General features: G+C 43.7%; 1 protein-coding gene across 1 annotated transcript in view; it reads left to right on the forward strand.

The window, feature by feature from the left end:
* The window catches only part of PTPN20 (protein tyrosine phosphatase non-receptor type 20), a 45584-nt gene continuing 23371 nt past the window's right edge, over positions 1 to 22213 (forward strand). The window contains exons 1-4 of the mRNA XM_063304374.1: positions 1 to 69; positions 271 to 921; positions 19193 to 19263; positions 21569 to 21681. Of these exons, the coding sequence (XP_063160444.1) occupies positions 1 to 69; positions 271 to 921; positions 19193 to 19263; positions 21569 to 21681 (904 nt within the window). The remainder of the gene's footprint in view (positions 70 to 270; positions 922 to 19192; positions 19264 to 21568; positions 21682 to 22213) is intronic.

A 22213-nucleotide genomic window follows, 5' to 3' on the forward strand; every position in this document is an offset into this window, starting at 1 on the left:
ATGAAAGGGAAGTCTTCAGCTCTCAACACTGTCTACTCAAAAATCTGTGCCTCTGTAATCTTTAACAGGGTAAGTGAGTAAACAATTTTTTTAACCGATAAGCGCGGCTTTTGCACCTGCCAATCTACCATGAGTTGCAAGCAGGCCAAGCCACAATGCGGTTTCTTTGGCTCTAGCAAATCCAGCTCCTATGGATGGTAGGACTGGTTTACGCCAAGTCTCTTGGGCAAATGCAGCCAATGGTGGCTGATTCCATAAAAAACGGTTTAGCACAGTCGTGCATCAAGGCGGAAGCCCCCAAAGGGTAGGTCGACTCGGGAGGCAGGCCAACCACGGCCTTGGTCTCCCCGTGAGACCAAGGGCAGGCCGGTGGAGGCTCGGGCCAAGTCGCCCCGCATCCCGAAGCTCCCGGAGACCAGCGGCCGCTCAATTCCTCACCTTGACCGACCTCGCCGAGTTAAGACAGGCGGACCTCCGCGGAGGAGAGCAGCCTCCCGCCTCGCGTCGGCCACAGGCCCAGCAGAGTCCAGGCGCTCAGGTGCAGCGTTCGCCGCCTCCGCGCGCCCTCGAGGCCGGGACCGACAGGAAGGAGCGGAGCCGCAGCCGCGGCCGGGCCGCCTCTCCGCCTCTCTTTTCCGGAGAAGCGAGTCCGACGCGCGCCTCCGTCCCTCGCGCTCCCGGGCCCGCGCCGCGCGCCCCTCCTTCGGGCACCTGGAGCGCGAGACCGCAGCCCCGCCCGCCCAGCGGCCTTGCTCGCGCCCGCCCAGCCCGCGCCCTGCGCCCCCCCTGGGCCGCCAGCGTCGCCCGCCCCTTCCTGCGAGAGCCACGGAGGCTGCCCGGCTTCCGCCGCGTCACCCTGGAGCCTCGCAGGAGGTGGAGCTGCGCGGCCGGCACAACAGAAGTCGCATTTCGCTGGAGCAGGTGGGGCGGGCGTGGAGCCCCAGCGCTGGAAGGAGGCCTAGCGGCTCTGGACCGGGGGCGGTGGGGCGCATTCCGCCGGTTTGACGCTGGCCCTGGCTCTTCGCCCGGAGAAGGAACCCGAAGGAGAGTCTCTGGAGAGACTTGTTTTCCTTTTGTTGTTGTTTATTCGTTTAGTCGCTTCCGACTCTTCGTGACTTCATGGACCAGCCCACGCCAGAGCTTCCTGTCGGTCGTCAACACCCCCAGCTCCCCCAGGGACGAGTCCGTCACCTCTAGAATACCATCCATCCACCTTGCCCTTGGTCGGCCCCTCTTCCTCTTGCCCTCCACTCTCCCTAGCATCAGCATCTCCTCCAGGCTGTCCTGTCTTCTCATTATGTGGCCAAAGTATTTCAGTTTTGCCTTTAATATCATTCCCTCAAGTGAGCAGTCTGGCTTTATTTCCTGGAGGATGGACTGGTTTGATCTTCTTGCAGTCCAAGGCACTCTCAGAATTTTCCTCCAACACCACAGTTCAAAAGCATCGATCTTCCTTCTCTCAGCCTTCCTTATGGTCCAGCTCTCGCAGCCATATGTTACTACAGGGAACACCATTGCTTTAACTATGCGGGCCTTTGTTGTCAGTGTGATGTCTCTGCTCTTAACTATTTTATCGAGATTTGTCATTGCTCTTCTCCCAAGGATTAAGTGTCTTCTGATTTCCTGACTGCAGTCAGCATCTGCAGTAATCTTTGCACCTAGGAATACAAAGTCTTTCACTGCTTCTACATTTTCTCCCTCTATTTGCCAGTTATCAATCAAGCTGGTTGCCATCATCTTGGTTTTTTTGAGGTTTAGCTGCAAGCCAGCTTTTGCACTTTCTTCTTTCACCTTCATCATAAGGCTCCTCAGTTCCTCTTCACTTTCAGCCATCAAAGTGGTATCATCTGCATATCTGAGATTGTTAATGTTTCTTCCAGAGATTTTAACTCCAGCCTTGGATTCCTCAAGGCCAGCTTGTCACATGATGTGTTCTGCATACAAGTTGAATAGGTAGGGTGAGAGTATACAGCCCTGCCGTACTCCTTTCCCAATCTTAAACCAGTCCGTTGTTCCGTGGTCTGTTCTTACTGTTGCTACTTGGTCGTTATACAGATTCTTCAGGAGGCAGACAAGATGACTTGGTATCCCCATACCGCTAAGAACTTGCCACAATTTGTTGTGGTCCACACAGTCAAAGGCTTTAGAATAGTCAATAAAACAGAAATAGATGTTTTTCTGAAACTCCCTGGCTTTTTCCATTATCCAGCGGATATTGGCAATTTGGTCCCTAGTTCCTCTGCCTTTTCCAAACCCAGCTTGTACATCTGGCAATTCTCGCTCCATGAACTGCTGAAGTCTACCTTGCAGGATGTTGAGCATTACCTTACTGGCATGTGAAATGAGTGCCACTGTTTGATAGCTTGAACATTCTTTAGTGTTTCCCTTTTTTGGTATGGAGATGTAAGTTGATTTTTTCCAATCTGATGGCCATTCTTGTGTTTTCCAAATTTGCTGGCATATAGCATGCATTACCTTGACAGCATCATTTTGCAAGATTTTGAACAGTTCAGCTGGGATGCCGTCGTCTCCTGCTGCCTTGTTATTAGCAATGCTTCTTAAGGCCCATTCAACCTCACTCTTCAGGATGTCTGGCTCTAGCTCACTGACCACACTGTCAAAGCTATCCCCAATATTGTTATCCTTCCTATACAGATCTTCTGTATATTCTTGCCACCTTTTCTTGATCTCTTCTTCTTCTGTTAGGTCCTTGCCATCTTTGTTTTTGATCATACCCATTTTTGCCTGGAAGTTACCTCCAATGTTTCTAATTTTCTGGAAGAGGTCTCTTGTCCTTCCTATTCTATTGACGTCTTCCACTTCCGCGCATTGCTTGTTTAAAAATAATTCCTTATCTCTTCTGGCTAACCTCTGGAATTTTGCATTTAATTGGGCATATCTCCCCCGATCACTGTTGCCTTTTGCTTTCCTTCTTTCTTGGGCTACTTCTAGTGTCTCAGCAGACAGCCATTTTGCCTTCTTGGTTTTCTCTTTCTTTGGGATGTATTTTGTTGCCGCCTCCTGAACAACGTTGTGAACTTCTGTCCAGAGTTCTTCCGGGACCCTATCTACTAAGTCCAGTCCCTTAAATCGATTCTTCACCTCTTGTCCACAGTAGTAGATCTGGTGGTCATTTGATGTGAAGTGGCCCATTCCAGTCCATTTCAGTTCACTGATGCCCAGAATGTCTATCTTTAATCTTGACATCTCACCAATAACCACATCCAATTTGCCCTGGCTCATAGATCTTACATTCCAGGTTCCAATGGTGTGTTGATCCTTAGAACATCGGATTCGCCATTCACCACCAGCACCGTCGGCCGCTAGCCGTCCTTTCGGCTTTGAGCTAGCTGCGTTGTCATGTCTGGGGCTAGTTGAACTCATCCTCTGTTCCTCCCCAGTAGCATTTTGACCATCTTCCGACCTGGGGGTCTCATCTTCCGATGGTATACCGACATATCTCTGGTTGTACTGATCCATTTAGTTTTCACAGCAAGAATACAGGGGTGGGTTGCCATTACCTTCCCCAGGGATCGCATTTAGTCTGACCTCTCTGTCATGACCTTCCCGTCTTGGGTGGCCCTTCACGGTTTAGCTCATGGCATCATTGAGGTGCTCAAGCTCCAGCACCACGACAAGGTAACAATCCTTTGCTGAAGAATTGTTTTCCTAAGAACCGGGAATTTGGGAACCCCCTTGGTACAAGGATGCGGCTCTGAGACGTGGATCCTTTTCCGTCTTAATTCCTTGGATAGGGGCTAGCGGTCAAATGACCGATCAGACTGGACTCCATGGACTGAGCCAGAGAAAGCACGATTCTTGCCAATTTTGGCATCGCCGTGACAGAAAACATGGATCGAACTCATGGATGCACCTAATGGATTTCTGTAAGAGGTTCTTCTGAAATGACTTTTTAAAAAAAATTCGGCTGTAAATTGCACAGAGAGGACATGAATTCAATTGTTTTCTGTGCCATCCTGGCATAAAAGTAGGGATTTGAAGCATAAACCTTCATATACAGTTGTCATGAGTGCCGTTGAGCTGAAGACATCAGCACAACGGCACACATGACAATAACGAGGAAGCAGAGGAAGGGACTTAAGATAATCATAGCACGCACAACAGACACAGACCCCGGCCGGATGATTCAGCCATCAGGACACAAAAGAGGAAGAAGGAAAGACAAAGACAAGGCGGATCACGAGGCACACCCAAGCTGTTAGCAAAAGCGCAACGGAGATCGCCCAGCTGACAGCAATCACCGGCTGAAGGAGGAAACCGATGATGGGCGATCCCGGGGCAACAGCTGGGGCCCCGCAACCCTTCACCTACCGGCACGAAAGCATGCAGGACAAAGGGGGGATGATGCAACCCAAGGTGAGGGGGCGCTGACCGGCGCGGGGTATTTAAACCCCGCACCAGCGCGCTCCCTTCACTCTCAGCTTTTTTCGCGCAACTCTACGTTTGAATAAACCTGAACCTGCTCTTTGAATCAGTGTCTGTGTTTTACTCAGCGGTAGGCAGCGCATGACAACAGTAATATCAAATTGTGAAAGTAATGCATGTTGTATCTTCTGGCATTAAGGATGGACTTGTGTAGCATGGATCAGCAAGGAACCTCAGAATGTTTTTGTAATAAAATGTATGATCTATTCTTACATATCATTCCAAGTAATTTAGAAAAATCATAGTGCACAGCCCAAATCATAAAGATCAAGCATACTATACTTTATGATGGCTCTGTGGTAGAAAACCATAGCTCCTAAACTTGGGCCTTCATGAATCCTCTTCATTTTTATGTCCATTACAGTGCAACTTCATTTAAATAAACTAAGGGAGGAACAATTACACAAATGACACAAATTGTGCCATTTATGTCAAATTATGCAAACTATTATTTGTATCATAAGTTATATAAATATGTTATATTTATAAGTGATACAAATAACATTGTTTACATAATTATGTAAATACATAAATCACAGTGGAAATTTGGTCAGCTGCATGCAAACTGTTGCATGGAGGTCTGGTAAAAGATTTCCCTGTAACTCAAGCATTCATATTCATTGTCTACACCAAGAAAAAGATTGGCTTCAGTTAAATGCTCAGCTTGGATACATAAACATCATGGGAATGCATACCAGTCTTTAAAAACCACCATAAAATCAGATAACACGTTCACGTTAACAGTGATCTATGACATTTGCACATGGAGTGATACTTTGTACCACCATTTTGCAAAATCATGCATCAAAATGCATGCCTGTACATCCTCCCAAGAAGCACCTTCATGTTCGTGGACTGAATCATGAAAATAACAAACTTGAAACATGCAGCTCCACTGTGGCACAAAACAAGGATCTCAGCTATAGCTTTAGGTTTCATATCTGCACTGATGGATTATGTTTTTTCAATTCTGAAGCATATTATGTAAATAGCAGGAAGATTCTTACTGATACCGAAATGCAGTAGATCCAAAATGCAACAGAGCTTTAATATGCTTCCATATTAAAAAAGCACATCTATGATGAAGAAACTTGAATAAGCCAAAAATAATACTTTTTGCAAAGTATCTAGTATACCATTGTAAAAAAAAGTTCCTGCAGTGGATCATGTCATTAATTCTAGGCAGTCTTGAATGTCAGTGATGATTTTAGCTGTTCCAGTTTGGCTTTCAGTCAGGTTTCCCTAACTGCCTTATTCTGTGAGTTACACACTGGGGACATGTACTGTAAATCACCCAAAAATCAGAATCATACTACAAAAGAGCTCCCATTATTACTAGAAGAAGGGCCTAAGACAACTGGGGATCCAGGTAATCACAGCGTGGTGTTTGCAATTATATTGAGCACCATGAGGTAACCAGTATGTAACCAGTTTTGTCCTTTCTGGGAGCAATGCAATATCAGTATTACGTTGCATGTCAGAGAGGGAAGGTGGACTGTATATACCTTTCTGATAAATTCCACTTCAGTTAGAAATATTAAGATTAGAATCATCCAGTAACACATTCACTGGCACTTCCCAGTGAAAATAGAGAGGACGTCTGTGTGAAATTCAGAAAGGCTGTGGACGGAGCCCTGTACCTTGTGATGGTGATCAGGCCACAAGCAATGGCTCTGTTTTCATAACAGACTTAATCCAGTTACTCACTAACCAAGTCAAATTTCCCTATCAGTGGTACTGGCAGGGGCACACAAGTGGGGGGAACTATGTACTGTATACTGCCTTTTGGTCCTGTACAGAAGGTAGGATGTAAAACAAAACCAGAGTGTTTTGTATTGTATTTTAAATTTATAAGGCTGACCAACTCTATACAGTAATGACCTATAAAACTTTATAAGAAAATATAGTTAATATAAATGGGAAACCCCAAAGATCTGGGAAAAAACAACAACTATCCTAACCAAAGACAGATACAGAGGACCCACCACTCACCCACCTTGGGGGAAGAGCCAAGTTTTCAAGGCTCTTTTAGAGACGTATAAGGGAGGGGCCAGATGAATCTCAGGGCAGAAGGTGTTCCAGAGGATAGGTGGTCGGCAGAGAAGGCACATTTCCTAGGTCCCAACTGATGGAGCTGCTTAATGGGGGAGACCTGGAGCATGCCAACTCTACCTAACTGGGGCAGAAAGTACGAAGACAGACAGCCCTTTAGATCAGGGGTGTCAAATTCAAATAGAAACAGGCCACTAAACCAGACATAAGGATCTCTGTGGGCCACATACGGACTTAGAACACCACACTTGTATGTATGTATGCATGTATGTATATCACATCAACACTTTAAAATCAAATAGGAAATAAATATACATAAAAAAGAAACTTCTTATTGTGAATTTAACTATTTGTTTTCAATATTTATGTGTATATATATATGTGTGTATATGTGTACATATACACATTCATATTTCCCCACCACCCCACTCAGCTTCATCCTGGCCTACTGCCAGGTTATTGCACAAACCTCCTCGCCTCCCTCTCCTACTCAACAGTGCCCTGCAATTTTCCCTCTAATTTCTGACGTCCCATGTGTGGAAAAAATATGTTTTGTCTGGCTTTTCCCAAATTAAGTACAAATTTTTGAACCACAACACAAGAATACAAATAAATCGCAAATACATCTAAGAGTGACATGTTAAAATATTTGCGTATTTCTTAGTTAAAGTATAGAAACTAGAACAGCATGTCACCTACAGACTTGAAAGTTGTGCCTTCAAGTCATTTTGGATTCTTGGCAACCACCCCCTGCACTTCTCTTGGTGGCATTTTTCTGAAGTGACTCGCGGTTCTAGTTCTTCGTTGGGGTGAGACTGGCCCAGGATCACCCAGCTGGCTTCGTGCCCAAGGCCGGACTGGAACTCAGTGTCTCTGGTTTTTAGCCTGGTGCCTTAATCACTGTATCAAACTGGCTCCACAAAGATAGGCTTACAGATTACAGTATGAACTCACCAGTCACAGATAACTGCAATCAATATTTGGTAAGCCTTTAAAATTCTTTCATTCATTCCTTGAAGTTTAACATTGTAATGAAAGAAAAAGAAGAAAGCATTATACAAAAACATTTAAATCACCCCCCCTCTTTCATTTTTTCCTCATTCTTTCCTTCTTCTCTGGATGCATTCTGAACTTAAACTTTACAGAAATTGTTATTAATTTAAAAATTGAATTTTTGTATAAAGTTAACAATCCTGGACTTTGTGCAGCCCAAAATTCAACAGATATTAATTAAACCTTCTTTGGAGGGAGGAGGGAAATACAACTTTTGGGGGGCAGGGTAGGGAAATGAATGCAACCTGGGAAGCTCTCCTTTGTGTACTGGGGGCTCTGGAGTCCAGGGCAGGTCAGCTCCCGGTGCAAGGCTGCCTGTCTGCTGTACCAGGGAAGAGGCACAAGTCCATTGCCTCACCTTGGTGCTGCTGCAGTGCGGATGGAGAGGAAACTCCGGTTGTGGGGTGCTCCTGCTCAGGCCAGGCCGGCGCAGCTCCAAGCAGTCCTTGCTGCGGCAGTTAAGCCAAGGTGGCAAACCAGTGCGGGACTCCTTGCGAGCCTGGAGTTTTATGGTGGTTGGTGACCAGAGTGGCTGAGTTTTAAAATATAATATTAGCTATGTTTTAATGTATTTTTATTTTATTTTGTCAAATATTTCCCAACTTCATTTTAATCTGGTTCAGGCTGCACTCAGGAGTGTCAGGGTGTCATGTTCACCGTTCCAATGTTACCGTTACATCGTAACGTTTCGCATGTCATTTGGCTGATGCGTGTTTCGTCTGGGAGGGGAGGAGGATTCCATCTCGTGGGGTTGTTATGCGTTAGCAGCTGGATTGGAATGTGTTTGGGTTATCTCGTGTGTTCAAGGTACCTTTCCCAGGACATCAGCAGAAACGGTTACCAGCACCTGGGGGGGGGGGGAGTTTGCAACGGCGGGGCGAGGGGAGGGATTACGTTTGAGCCGAGGGTTTTTAGTTTGTATTTGGCGCGCTTTTACTCATTCTCAGCTTTCTCTGTATTTGCATACTATTCTTTAATAAATCAGATATCATTAAGTTACTGCTTGTGAGTCTGAGTCTATTAGAGTAGGCAATCATTACACAAGGGCTGTATGCAGCCTACAGGTTTGACATCTCTACTTAGATAACCAGACCCTATACCTGAAGGGCTTAATAGGCAATAACTAGCATCTTGAATTGCACCCAGAACCCAACTGGTAACCAGTGTAACTTGCAGAGCAGTGGTGTTACAAGGGGATACTGTGACAGGCCCAAAAATGCCTATGCTGTTGCATTCTGGACCAGTTGCAGCTTCTGCCTGGTCTTCAAGGGCCACCCCATGTAGACTGCACTGCAGTAGTCTGTATGAAAGTTGCTAGCTCATGAGTGACTTATCCAAAGGGCTCCCAGTCTAGATATGGGTATAATTTTGTGCAAAGACATTCTTGGCCACAGCTGCTATCTGCTCCTGAAGTATTATTGTTGTTGTTATTTACTCCACCTTTTTTAAATATATAATTCAAAGCTGCAAACATACCTAATACTCCTGCCACCTATTTTCCCCACAACAACCCTGTGAGGTGGGTTGGGCTGAGAGAGAGCAACTGGCCCAAAGTCACCCAGCCAGCTTTCATAACTAAGGGAGGACTAGAACTCACAGTCTCCTGGGTTCCAGGCCAGCACCTTCACCACAACACCAAACTGGCTCTCCAGTAGTGACTGGCTCTCCAGTAGGAACTGTGAGTCCTTCAAGACCCCCAAATTGCATGCCAGTCCCAAAAGTGTGGTGCAACCCCATTCAGATCTAAAGCTGAAACTTCCCTGGCTCTGGGGAAATCCAGAAACCCACAGCCACTTGGCCTTGTCAGAATTGACCTTGGACCCGTTCCTTTCATCCAGGTCCCCATAGCCTCCAGGTACTCCAACAAGACCTTGACAGCATTGCCTGTTTGATCTGGAGTCAAGATGTACATGGTATATCCCCATATTGATGATAACTGATCCAAGCCAACAGCTAACCTCACTCAGTGGCCTTATGCAGACATTTAACAGAAGGGCCTGAAATCTGACTGAAAGGGATGCAGTTCATCAGTTTTCTCCAGCCTCTCTGTTGTTGTTTATTCATTTAGTTGCTTCCAACTCTTCGTGACTTCATGGACCAGCCCACGCCAGAACTTCCTGTCGGTCGTTAACACCCCCAGTTCCCCCAGGGACGGGTCCGTCACCTCTAGAATATCATCCATCCATCTTGCCCTTGGTCGGCTCCTCTTCCTTTTGACTTCCACTCTCCCTAGCATCAGCATCTTCTCCAGGCTGTCCTGTCTTCTCATTATGTGACCAAAGTATTTCAGTTTTGCCTTTAATATCATTCCCTCAAGTGAGCAGTCTGGCTTTATTTCCTGGAGGATGGACTGGTTTGATCTTCTTGCAGTCCAAGGCACTCTCAGAATTTTCCTCCAACACCACAGTTCAAAAGCATCGATCTTCCTTCTCTCAGCCTTCCTTATGGTCCAGCTCTCGCAGCCATATGTTACTACGGGGAACACCATTGCTTTAACTATGCGGACCTTTGTTGTCAGTGTGATGTCTCTGCTCTTAACTATTTTATCGAGATTTGTCATTGCTCTTCTCCCAAGGATTAAGTGTCTTCTGATTTCCTGACTGCAGTCAGCATCTGCAGTAATCTTCGCACCTAGAAATACAAAGTCTTTCACTGCTTCTACATTTTCTCCCTCTATTTGCCAGTTATCAATCAAGCTGGTTGCCATAATCTTGGTTTTTTTGAGGTTTAGCTGCAAGCCAGCTTTTGCACTTTCTTCTTTCACCTTCATCATAAGGCTCCTCAGTTCCTCTTCGCTTTCAGCCATCAAAGTGGTATCATCTGCATATCTGAGATTGTTAATGTTTCTTCCAGCGATTTTAACTCCAGCCTTGGATTCCTCAAGCCCAGCATGTTGCTTTGACTGACCACACCGTCAAAGCTATCCCCGATATTGTTATCCTTCCTATACAGGTCTTCTGTATATTCTTGCCACCTTTTCTTGATCTCTTCTTCTTCTGTTAGGTCCTTGCCATCTTTGTTTTTGATCATGCCCATTTTTGCCTGGAATTTACCTCCAATGTTTCTAATTTTCTGGAAGAGGTCTCTTGTCCTTCCTATTCTATTGTCTTCTTCCACTTCCACGCATTGCTTGTTTAAAAATAATTCTTGATCGCTTCTGGCTAACCTCTGGAATTTTGCATTTAATTGGGCATATCTCCCCCTATCACTGGTGCCTTTTGCTTTCCTTCTTTCTTGGGCTACTTCTAGTGTCTCAGCAGACAGCCATTTTGCCTTCTTGGTTTTCTCTTTCTTTGGGATGTATTTTGTTGCCGCCTCCTGAACAATGTTGCGAACTTCTGTCCAGAGTTCTTCCGGAACCCTATCTACTAAGTCCAGACCCTTAAATCTATTCTTCACCTCCACTGCATATTCCTTAGGAATATTAGTGAGCTCATATCAAGCTGATCTGTGGGTCTTCCCTAATCTCTTTAGTCTGATCCTAAATTGTGCAATAAGAAGTTCATGATCGGAACTACAGTCAGCTCCAGGTCTTGTTTTTACCGACTGTATAGATGTCCGCCACCTTTGGCTGCAAAGGATGTCAATCTGATTTCGGTGTTGTCCATCTGGTGAAGTCCATGTATAAAGCCGTCTCTTAGGTTGTTGGAAGAGAGTGTTTGTTACGCAGAGTGAGTTGTCTTGGCAAAATACTATCAGCCTATGTCCTGCTTCGTTTTGTTCTCCCAGGCCATGCTTACCTGTAATTCCCGGTGTCATTTGACTGCCCACCTTAGCATTCCAGTCTCCCGTGATGAAAATAACATCTCTTTTAGGCGTGTTGTCCAGCAGGTGCTGCAGATCCTCATAGAACAGCTTCTTCAGCATCTGTGGTTGGGGTGTATATTTGGATCACTGCGATGTTAGATGGCTTGCCCTGAATTCGAATTGAGATAATTCTATCGTTTTTTGGATTGTATCCAAGCACTGCTTTAGCCACTTTACTATTAATTATGAAGGCTACTCCATTTCTTCTGTGGTCCTCTTGTCCACAGTAGTAGATCTGGTGGTCATATGATGTGAAGTGGCCCATTCCAGTCCATTTCAGTTCACTGATGCCCAAAATGTCTATCTTTAATCTTGACATCTTACCAATAACCACATCCAATTTGCCCTGGTTCATAGATCTTACATTCCAGGTTCCAATGGTGTCTTGATCCTTAGAACATCGGATTCGCCGTTCACTACCAGCACCGTCTACCACTAGCCGTCCTTTCCGCTTTGAGCTAGCTGCGTCATCACGTCTGGGGCTAGTTGAACTCATCCTCTGTTCCTCCCCAATAGCATTTTGACCATCTTCCGACCTGGGAGTCTCATCTTCCGATGGTATACCGACATATCTCTGATTGTACTGATCCATTTACTTTTCATGGCAAGAATACTGGGGTGGGTTGCCATTACCTTCCCCAGGGATCGCATTTAGTCTGACCTCTCTGTCATGACCTTCCCGTCTTGGGTGGCCCTTCACGGTTTAGTTCATGGCATCATTGAGGTGCTCAAGCTCCAGCACCACGACAAGGTAACAATCCTTTGCTGAAGCCTCTCTGTAGTTGCAGCCAAACCACCTTCTCAACAACCTTCTGTAAGAAGGGAAAGCTGGAGACAGCATGCAAATTGTCCAATACAATCAAGTCCAGTGAAGGCCTTTTCAGAAGGGAACACACCAATGCCTCCTTCAAGTCAGTGGGGACTAGGCCAACCTTCAATGAAGCAGATACTATAGGAGGGGCATGGATCTAATTAGGAGGTGGTTGGATTAGCAGACCTGAGGGTCCTGTCTACCTTTTCAGGAGTTACCAGCCCATACCTGTCCAAGCTAACCACAGAAGACGTTGTTCCATTACCTTGATGGGTGTTGCCCTCTCAGAGTCCAACTCTGAATCTGAGCATGTTAATCTACCAGAGGCATAGAATGTTCCTCACAATAGCCCTGTAGATGGTTCTGTGGTGTTCCTTCCTCAGCAAGGTATGGATCACTTTAACAAGGGCCATGTCATGATCACCGTTGCGATGCTTGTGACATCGCAACGGCTCACATGACAATGCAGGGAAATGGGTCCCTGGCGGATTAAGGGAAAAGGCAACTAGGTAACAAAAGAGAGCAACAGGTGCTGGCAACAAAGTATCAGCTCTAGCCGGTGGCATGGAAGAGAAAGATACAATGTTGCAAAGAAAGCAATTGACAAGACCAGACCAAGAGGCGCGCCCGAGCTGTCAAAGAGATTACGAACCTGATCTCCCGGCAATGAACCATCACCGGCCAGGGAAGCAATCGAGGAAACGCCCGGAGCACAGGAGGGGCTCCACGACCCCTCACCTACCGACGACGAAACCGGCGGGGCTCGGGGGCGCACCCGGAGTAAGGAGGGGTGGAGCGCTGACCGGCGCGGGCTATTTAAATCCATTCCGGCGGGCTCCACTCACTCTCAGCTTTCTTAAAGGGCACGCATACTGTTACTCGAATAAATCCAGAACCTAAGCCTACGCTAGCGTCTGTGGTTTTACTGGGTAGCAGGCAGAGCCTGACAGGCCACTAGGCAGTTATCTGCTGATATAATAAAAGCAGAAAAATAACTACATTTTGCCACTTTGTCACAACATAATTCCTAACACTTGTGCTCAGTCAGATTCACTTGTTGTCTTCCCCCAATGGTGCTCTAGGTGTTTCTTCTGGCACTTCATCTGCTGGAGTTCCTCAGAGAACCAAGAAGGATTGGCGCACAGTGAGAAGCCACATAGTAGCACTCTGGTCCAAGGTCATATGCTCATTCCAGGCGGTAACCTGGGCCTCAGCAAACTGCCTATGAGATCCTTGGGAAAAACCCTAAGTTCCCTCCAGAACCCAACCTGGAATCCAAAAGGATGCATTAATGGCCAATAAAAAGCAATCAGAGAGTGATGCATCCATGGTAATGGACAGATTACCGTGTCCTCAACACCCAGATCACATTGCAACTGGCCCAAGCTAAAAACCAGGTCTACTGTGTGACCTCCAACAATTGAGATGTTGGGTTCTCAATTATTTGGGTCACGTCCATGGTTCTCCTGGTGGACAAAAACTCCTGGGCTGCCCCAGACTCAATCCCACTGAAGTCCCCAAGGACCACAACTCTGGTGATGGAGTCTAGCATTCAAGCAGCGATGTTGCTGCACAGCAGAGAGACTGGTACAACAGCAGCAAACCCAGCTGCTCCATATAGCCCAGCTTCAACTGGAGTGTCTCACATCTGGTTACCTGCAGAGCAAGATCTTTGAAAGCCATCAAAGCGTCCCAAATGGCAATTGTCATCCGGCTCACAGCTGGCCATGGTTTGCACCTGGAAGCAAATAAAACTGTCCACTGAACAATTACATTAACAATTAAATGGCTAATGGGTAGCTAAATGGTTGCTGGGGTTCAGGCTGAGAAGAAAAGAACCTTAGTTTCTCCACACTCCATGAGTGGCAGAACAGGCAAGGCCCAAGAAGGAAGCCATGTGTAGTAATTCAAGCCTGTCTGTAAAAGAATAGGAGAAAAAGAAACCAATAGAAATTACAGATATAAAATACAGGCTCACTGAAAACTGTAAAAATAAAGCATAGATACACATAATCCCCACAAATAATATATAGAAATTAGATACATAGTATTTACAAATAAGATATTTTATTTTATTATTTAGTTTATATCCCACCTTAATTTTTTTATAAATAACTCAAGCTGGCATACATACCTAATACTCCTTCCTCCTCCTATTTTCCCCGCAACAACAACCCTGTGAGGGGAGTTGGGCTGAGAGAGAGGGACTGGCCCAAGGTCACCCAGCCAGCTTTCATGCCTAAGGCGGGACTAGAACTCACAGCCTCCTGGTTTCTAGCCCATTGCCTTAACCACTAGACAGATTTAGAAGTGTGTGTGTGTGTCTACACAAATACACAGAGAGAGAGAGAGATAAGGAAAATGCACTCAGAAATGCTCTAGAGCAGCGTTTCTCAACTTCGGCCACTTGAAGATGGGTGGACTTCAATTCCCAGAATACCCCAGCTAGCATGCTGGCTGGGGAATTCTGGGAATTGAAGTCCACCCATCCAAGTGGCCAAAGTTGAGAAATGCTGCTTGGACTGTGCTTTGCAGTTTCCAAGGTCCTAGAAAGAAAAGTGCAGTCTGAGGCTAAGTGACATCACAGAGGCAAAAGGTTCTACCTCGCAGTATGGCAGTTGGAAGGACAACCCCAACGACCTTGTGAAAGCCCAGAGAATCTGGTCATCATATGGGTACTATATATGCACACACAAATCAGTATATTAAGGGTTGATTTTTGTTTTGTTTTGTATTTTTCTGAATTAAGCTCCTGCAGATTAAATGAGCTTCTGTCTTTTCTAAAGATAGTGGTGCTACCATATACGCCTTGGAGAGAAACTTTCCTGGCCAAGCTTTGAAACTGTAATAGTTAGGAATGCAGATAGCAGGAATGGACTGTAAATTATCTATTAATGGCCTAAACAAGTAAAGGAACAAGATATAATTCTATGCCCCCTTCATTTCACCTACACTGTCAATAGATTGGTACACCAAGTAAATACAATTTTTTACTTTTTCTCATGAGTGGAAAATATTTGTTTATCCTTATCAGACTTGCATGTTCTAGAGCAGTTTCCCCAGCCCTCCAGATGGGCTAGACTACAACTGCCATCATCCCTAGCCAGGATTGGAAACTTATGGCCCTCTGGATGGCCCTAGTCTGACATTCCCATTAGCCCTCCCTAATGTTTATGCCTGCTTGGGCTCACGTGCGTGGGAGCCCAGTCTAGGTCATTTAGACCTCCCTCTCTAGAATGAGTTGTTCATGTTTTGTCACAGGATGCTGGTGAGTTTTCTGTTGTGGACTCCATTCTCAGATGTTTATTCAAGTTACTTGAAGGAGAGAAGGCTTCATTTCATATAGGCTTTCTGACAACTGGATAGGATTGTAAGTGAACAGTAGGCTCTCCTGGCCCCTCTTCTTTCACTCAGAGTGTCCAGTGTTGATTTTTCTGTCCGGATGAATATGGTGGCTTGGGAATTTTAGGAGTGCCACAAGATATCACATGGAAGGATCTATCCAAAACCAGGAAGGAAGCAGTCAAAACCAGGAAGGTACCAGTCAACCAGTCAGCAAGGTGAGGTATGAGTGGAATTGTTGCAGTTTTCCACTAACTGCAATGCTTATGGGTCTGTAATGCTGTTTCATGGGATGCCTCAAAAGAGTGGGTGTGAATATAGCACCACAAGTGCAGGTTTTGACAATTAGGAAATCATTCCAGGTTTTTAAAAAAAAATAGAAATTTGGAGCAAGCGAGGGGGTTCTTGAAATTATTGTTTTTAAATATTTTAATTAATAACAAAAAATGCAATAATAATAATAATATCCATACACTATCAAGGAGAAGGAAGAATACATTAAAAAGTGTTATTACAAAAAACTAAAAAAATACAACAAAGGAAAAAAACTTGGTATAGTATATCATTATAACAGTAAACAGTTACAAATCTACAGTATATATATTTATCTAATGCAAATATTATTCAGATGGATATATGCAGTATTTCTAATACATTTATATGACTATCATGTTTTTTAAGCTACTGTATTGTGTATAAATGAGTCCCATATTTCATTATACTTGCCCATACAAAGTCTGCGTCTATGGGCGATCCACTCACAGGTGGCAAGTGCAATCAGCCCTTCAGTCCACTGAGTGGATGGGGCCATGCATTGGCCTTTCCAACGCTGCAGGATCAGCCTTTGGCCAGAGTAAGGGCAGGGAGAATCCATTTACTTGTCGAATTCCACGTACTAGGTATGTAATTCAGGAGAATATGAACATTTTAGCTTTTGTCGCGGTCACATTTACATGATTCACTACTCTCTCCCCAAACCTAGTAAGTACAGGACATTGTAAAAACGTCTGTTTTAAAGAAGCTCTATCCTTATTACATCTCCAACAACATGCTGTTTTACACAGACGTTTTCTATACAAACATAGTAGAGTCCAATAAATCATAAATATTTTTTGTTGTATAAGTTGTAGTTTAAGGTCCATTGACACGCTTGCTATAGATGTTAAGACACTTCCCCATTGTCAAAGCAATATGGGAACCTCTAATTCTTTATTCCACTCATACCTTAACATCTGCACATCAAATTGATTTATTGATAACAAATATCTATAAAAGCTAATAGGTTTTTTAGTTTTAAAGGATTTAACAAGTTGTCCTAGCATCTCAGGTGTCTCATTGCTGGTCCAAACAATATTATTAACAAATGTTGTAGCTATAAATATTGCCATTGGGATACATCTGATAGATGATATTTATCTTTTAACACAACGTATGTTAAAAATTCATCTTCATCATCTATCAATTGGTCCAAAGTAAATATCTCTGCTTCCATCCAACTTTTCCATATCACCAACATTTTTCCCACAATCTATATAGAAAATTAAGGGACGCGGTGGCGCTGCAGGTTAAACTGCTGAGCTTGCTGATCGGAAGGTCGGCAGTTCAAATCCGTGTGACGGGCTGAGCTCCCGTTGCTAGTCCCAGCTCCTGCCAACCTAGCAGTTTGAAAACATGCAAATCTGAGTAGATTAATAGGTACCGCTTCAGCAGGCAGGTAACGGCGTTCCGTTTAGTCATGCCGGCCACATGACCATGGAAGTGTCTACGGACAAACGCTCTTCGGCTTTGAAACGGAGATGACCACCTCCCCCTAGAGTCGGACACGACTGGACTTAATGTCAAGGGAAACCTTTACCTTTACTGTATAGAAAATTGACCAGTCAAAAATATGAGATAAAGTTAGTTTGGCAAGATTTGTTCTTGACACAACCATGCCAACTTTTGCTAGTACCACATTGATTTGTAAACATATTGAAAACAATCTCTTTATGATCTACTGTAGAATCTTCTCAAGTATTGATATCAGACTGGCCAGTTTGTAGTTTGATTTTCCTTTTTCCCATTTCAAAAAAAAAAAAAGGATATTTGTTCTTCTACAGTCTTCAGGCACAACCATTTCTTTGGGATTCTCAAAGAGATGGCCCTGGGATGTAGGTCATCTGGTCCTGGAAATCTACTCATTCAAAGTAAAAAGGTATTCCCTGATCATGTCTCTATGAATCTGAGACTTCAGTCCTGCCACTTAGTTCCAAATTCTTGGTGGAGCATACAGATTTTTGCTGGAGAATACTAAATATAAGAGTTGAGTAGCTCCAGCTTTTCCATGTTATCTGTTAGCATTTTGCCTTTTGCATTGAGCACTTGGATACCAACACTTTTTTTCTCTTTTTGGTTAGCTCTTTAACGGGTCCTGAGTTTCTCTCCCACTTCTTCATGACTTTCCTATACATATCCATGTCTAGGTAATTAGTAATTAGGATTCTCCTTTCAGCAGACTGGATCTAACCTGTGTTAACCTGGTGACATTGTCTTCTTCAGCTCAGAAATCTGATCATAAATGGCTCCTTATAATCTCCCATCCCTCCAACTTCCTGCCTTGCACTAATTTAACCCAGATATTCTAAATAGCATTGCCAAATGTTATATGCTTGGATTTCTGATTGGGAGTGGATTTTTTTCCCATTCAGTATAACTCCTCCTCTCTTTCTATTACTTCTATTTTTTTCTATTTTCTATTGCTTCTGTTCTTTTTGAACTAAAAGCATTGTTCAAATGCTATATTCCAGTCATGTGAGTTATCCCACTAAGCCTCCATTATACTCACTGAACCGTATTTTCTTTTCTTGACTAAGAGCTCAAGATCATCTCCCTTATTTACCATACTCTGAGCTTTGGTCTATAAACAAGAATGAATTTTATTAGCCAATGCTCTTTCGTCGAGTAGTTTAAGAGGCCACATTTCAGCCACATTCACAGGGCTGTTACTTCTTCCTCCTCCTCAACATTCAGCCCAGCCAAGTACAAACTCTGGACTTAGAGGAACATTTGTTACGGATGTCCCTTCCTAATTCCCCAGCAAACTGATGCATGCTCTCTCTCTTTGCTTGCTAAGTGAGCTTGCTCCCCGGAAGGTGGCTGCCTCACGTTCTTTTCTCACAGACTCTTACAAGCTCTTATCCCCACCGAAGGCAACATTTTTCATGATACAGTACGTGTCCAGAATCTCAGCTGGAAGAAAGCAGTAAGTATAGAATGGACAACAACAACAGCTGAACCCTAGTATTATCATTGCCTGCTTTCCCAAATCTTCAGGTCTATTAATCTAAGAAAAAAGAAAGAATGGGAGGAAAGGTGGTTAAAATGGCAACTGTCATGTTTGTTTCTTAGATCAGCAAAGAAGAGATGTCTAGGTTATCAGGGCAATACAATGTTAGGTGGTGTTTAAGGTACACTTCAACCAGAAAACCCAGAGAGTCAAAAACCTCTCTGCCCTAATCTCTTCACTGAATTTTTGTAAGAAAAAGGTGGAGGCAAGTATAACAATATAATTAAAAAATAATTAAAGGTTTTACTAGCTGGATGAAAAGTTATAAGGACCCCACTTATGAACATATATATTATCTAAGATTACCTTCATTTGTCCCTTTTAAAGATCATTCATTAAGGCATTATTTTTTCAAGGAAACAGATGATAAAGGCTACTTTGCAACCAAAGATAATGGACCTGGGAATTCTGAAAACATTTCTGACAGGTAGGACTTTAAAGCATATCAGGATTGTTGATTAGCATTGTAACATATTGGTGCTGTACTTGCCAGCTCATCATTTATGTAGCAATAATTGGAATTTGTGAGGAGGTTCTAAACAGTGCATACAGCTCACTGATACAGATGTTCTGCAGTGTTTGTCTTTCCTTTTAAAAAGGCCCACTTTTGAAAATGTGTAAGAAAGCAGAGCCTCTTAGCTTTTTCTTTTTTCCACAGCAAAAGAAGTACATCCATGCTCGTGCCCGTGCAATGTTCTTCATCAAGGTTGGTTCTCCTTTACATATTTCTTGGAATGACCATGCAACACTGCGTGGAGGAATAGTTCCAGGAAATGGTGCTGTGTGGGTGGGATGCAAAGATCAGTCCTGTTGCTATGCTTCTTAACATCTATATGATTTATAAAAATAATAAGGGCGGGATAAAAAATAAAATAAAATAAAATAAATCATCAGGAAGTTTAAGCTGAAGAGCCATCATTATGCAGGTAGTCCTCACTTACTAACCATTCATTCAGCGACCATTCAAAGTTATGACAGTGTTGAAAAGATAACTTTATGGCCCATTTACAACCATTTACAACCTTCATAGCGTCCCTAAGTCACGTGATCACCATTACGGAGCATAGAGATTGGAGAGAGGGATTGCAAGAAAGGAAACTGTTTGTTCTTCTACAGATCGAAAGCAATGTGATCATACCAGCAGCCCAGGGCTGAGAACTGCAGGCATGCTATGCAAACAGCTTACAGCACTCTCTTGAAATCTCTTTCTCTCCAATCTGTCCTCTCTGCGAGGGGGGGAGAGTAATAAAGGCAAGTAATTTCAGTAGGTAATCTCTCCTTTGCCTGACCCTTCCCCCACACCTTGCAGAGTGGAGAGATTGGAGAGAGATTTCAAGAGAGCAAGCTGTTTGCTCTTCTACACATTGAAAGCAATGCAATCGTGCTGGCAGCGGGAATGGATCAGGCAAAGGAGAGATTGCCTACAGAAATTGCTCCCTTTTTTTCTCCCTCCCACCACAGAGCAGAGAAATTGGAGGGAAAGGGATTTCAAGAGAGTAAGCTGTTTGTGTAATGCACCCACAGCTCAGAACCCCAGGCTGTGGTATGATTGCATTGCTTTCCATGTGTACAAGACAGTAAGCAGGCGTTGGAGCCTTCCAAAGGGCGTGGGAGTAGTTAGGAGGCAAACAAAAAGGTGTGAAAGTGAGTAGTCTTGTCTCCAGTCGGAAAGCACAGTTGCAGTCACATGATTTCCCATTTAGTGACCACTTTGCTTAGCAGCAGAGTTGCCAGTCCCAGTTAGGGTTGCTAAGTGAGCACTACCTCTAACTCTTATTTTCAGTTACTTATCTCAGGGAGTCAGTGGAACTCTTGAGCCAATATCTAAAAGCTGTTTTAGGGTGGACCCTATACTAAATGAAGAACCTCAAGTGGCCTCCATGAATGGCAGTGCGTTTGCCAGTTTAAGACTGTCCCTGGCATATAAGCTTATCTAAAGGCATGCATCTTGCCTCAGGCATTCACGAACCAGAGGCACCCAGGCTGTGCTGTGTTAAAGCTGTCTTTGGAAACATTCCAGAATCTTCAGCTCTACCACATTCAGTACCAACTCTATTGATTACTTCTCAGGACTATACTTACCCTTAAAGCCACGAGAAGCCAAATAACTTGCAGCAGCACCTTAATCATATTGGCTTAGCCACACTTTGAAATCAGGAATGGAAGTCCAGTCTTTTTCTTCTTTTAGGCTGGTCAAAATTAGACAGAGAGCATTTCAGTTGCAACTTATCTTTAAGGAATGATATATGTGGGTCCTCCTGACCTGCCAGGCCTATTTCTTAACCCAAGAACGAATCCAATATTCAAAGCTGAACTGATATTTTAGCATTTTATTTGTACTTGGGGGAATCAGGGTTGAAAAGTTGCAATGTGTTGATTTTAACAGTAGCTTTATTTTATATTTATAGTTTATAAATCTTTGATTATAGACATACACATGCATGCATACATACATAAATAAACATGCACGTGACCTTCATGAGAAAGGGCTTTACCCAAAAATACAATCTAGATTTTTTTCCAGTAAAGTATTCTTATATCAGCTTCCCTGCCAGGTTTATTCGTGGATCTGAATGTTAAAGAGGCTCTCTTGCCACATTCCTTCTGAGAAACCCTCTGTGATAAAGGAGCAGGGAAAACTAATGCTTGCTTGGAGGTACTTTCATTCTAGGGATTTGAATATAAGCATGTTAGTGTTTACCTATAATGCTTAAATGAATGTTGTTCTAAAGCCTACAGAAAAATTACCTTAAAACACAAAGAAGGCAGGAAACTCTAGGAACAGAAGGTTATATCAGTGAGCAAGATGAAGATGTAGTCCAAAGACAGACCACTCTGCCCCAAGGTATCTATACTAATATCTGCCTTTTGTTGACTCTTTAATATCATCGAAGGATAAACCACCTTCTCTAGTTGCCTCTGTCATGTAGAAAGTGTACTTTGGATTGTAATGAGTAGATAAAGATAAAGCCTTCTTCAAATCACATTTATTCCTGTGATTACATGGTCACAGCCATGTTGTGTGCTTAGCAAGAATAAGGAAGTGGTTTTCCCCAACTTTGCCATTGCCTCTTTCTGGAATTTAACCATTTTAATTCATTTTTAGCTTTGCAATTTGGCTTCTGGCCCTGCAATTTCTGGCAGTCTCCTGCTCGGCTTTCAGACATTAGCAAAGGTTAGTTAGCTGCTATCTCCTAGCTGGGATAGGCAGAGTAGTTAAGAGTTAAACATGAAAAATTCCTTAAGCAATTCCACTCCTTAAATATGCCAATATTTATTTATTTATATGTTTAATTTTTATCCCCCCTTTATTATTTTTATAAATACCTCAAGGCCGTGAACATACCTAATACTCTTCCCTCCCCTATTTTCCCCAC

Source organism: Candoia aspera, chromosome 5 (assembly GCF_035149785.1).
Source record: "Candoia aspera isolate rCanAsp1 chromosome 5, rCanAsp1.hap2, whole genome shotgun sequence".
Lineage (NCBI taxonomy): Eukaryota > Metazoa > Chordata > Lepidosauria > Squamata > Boidae > Candoia > Candoia aspera.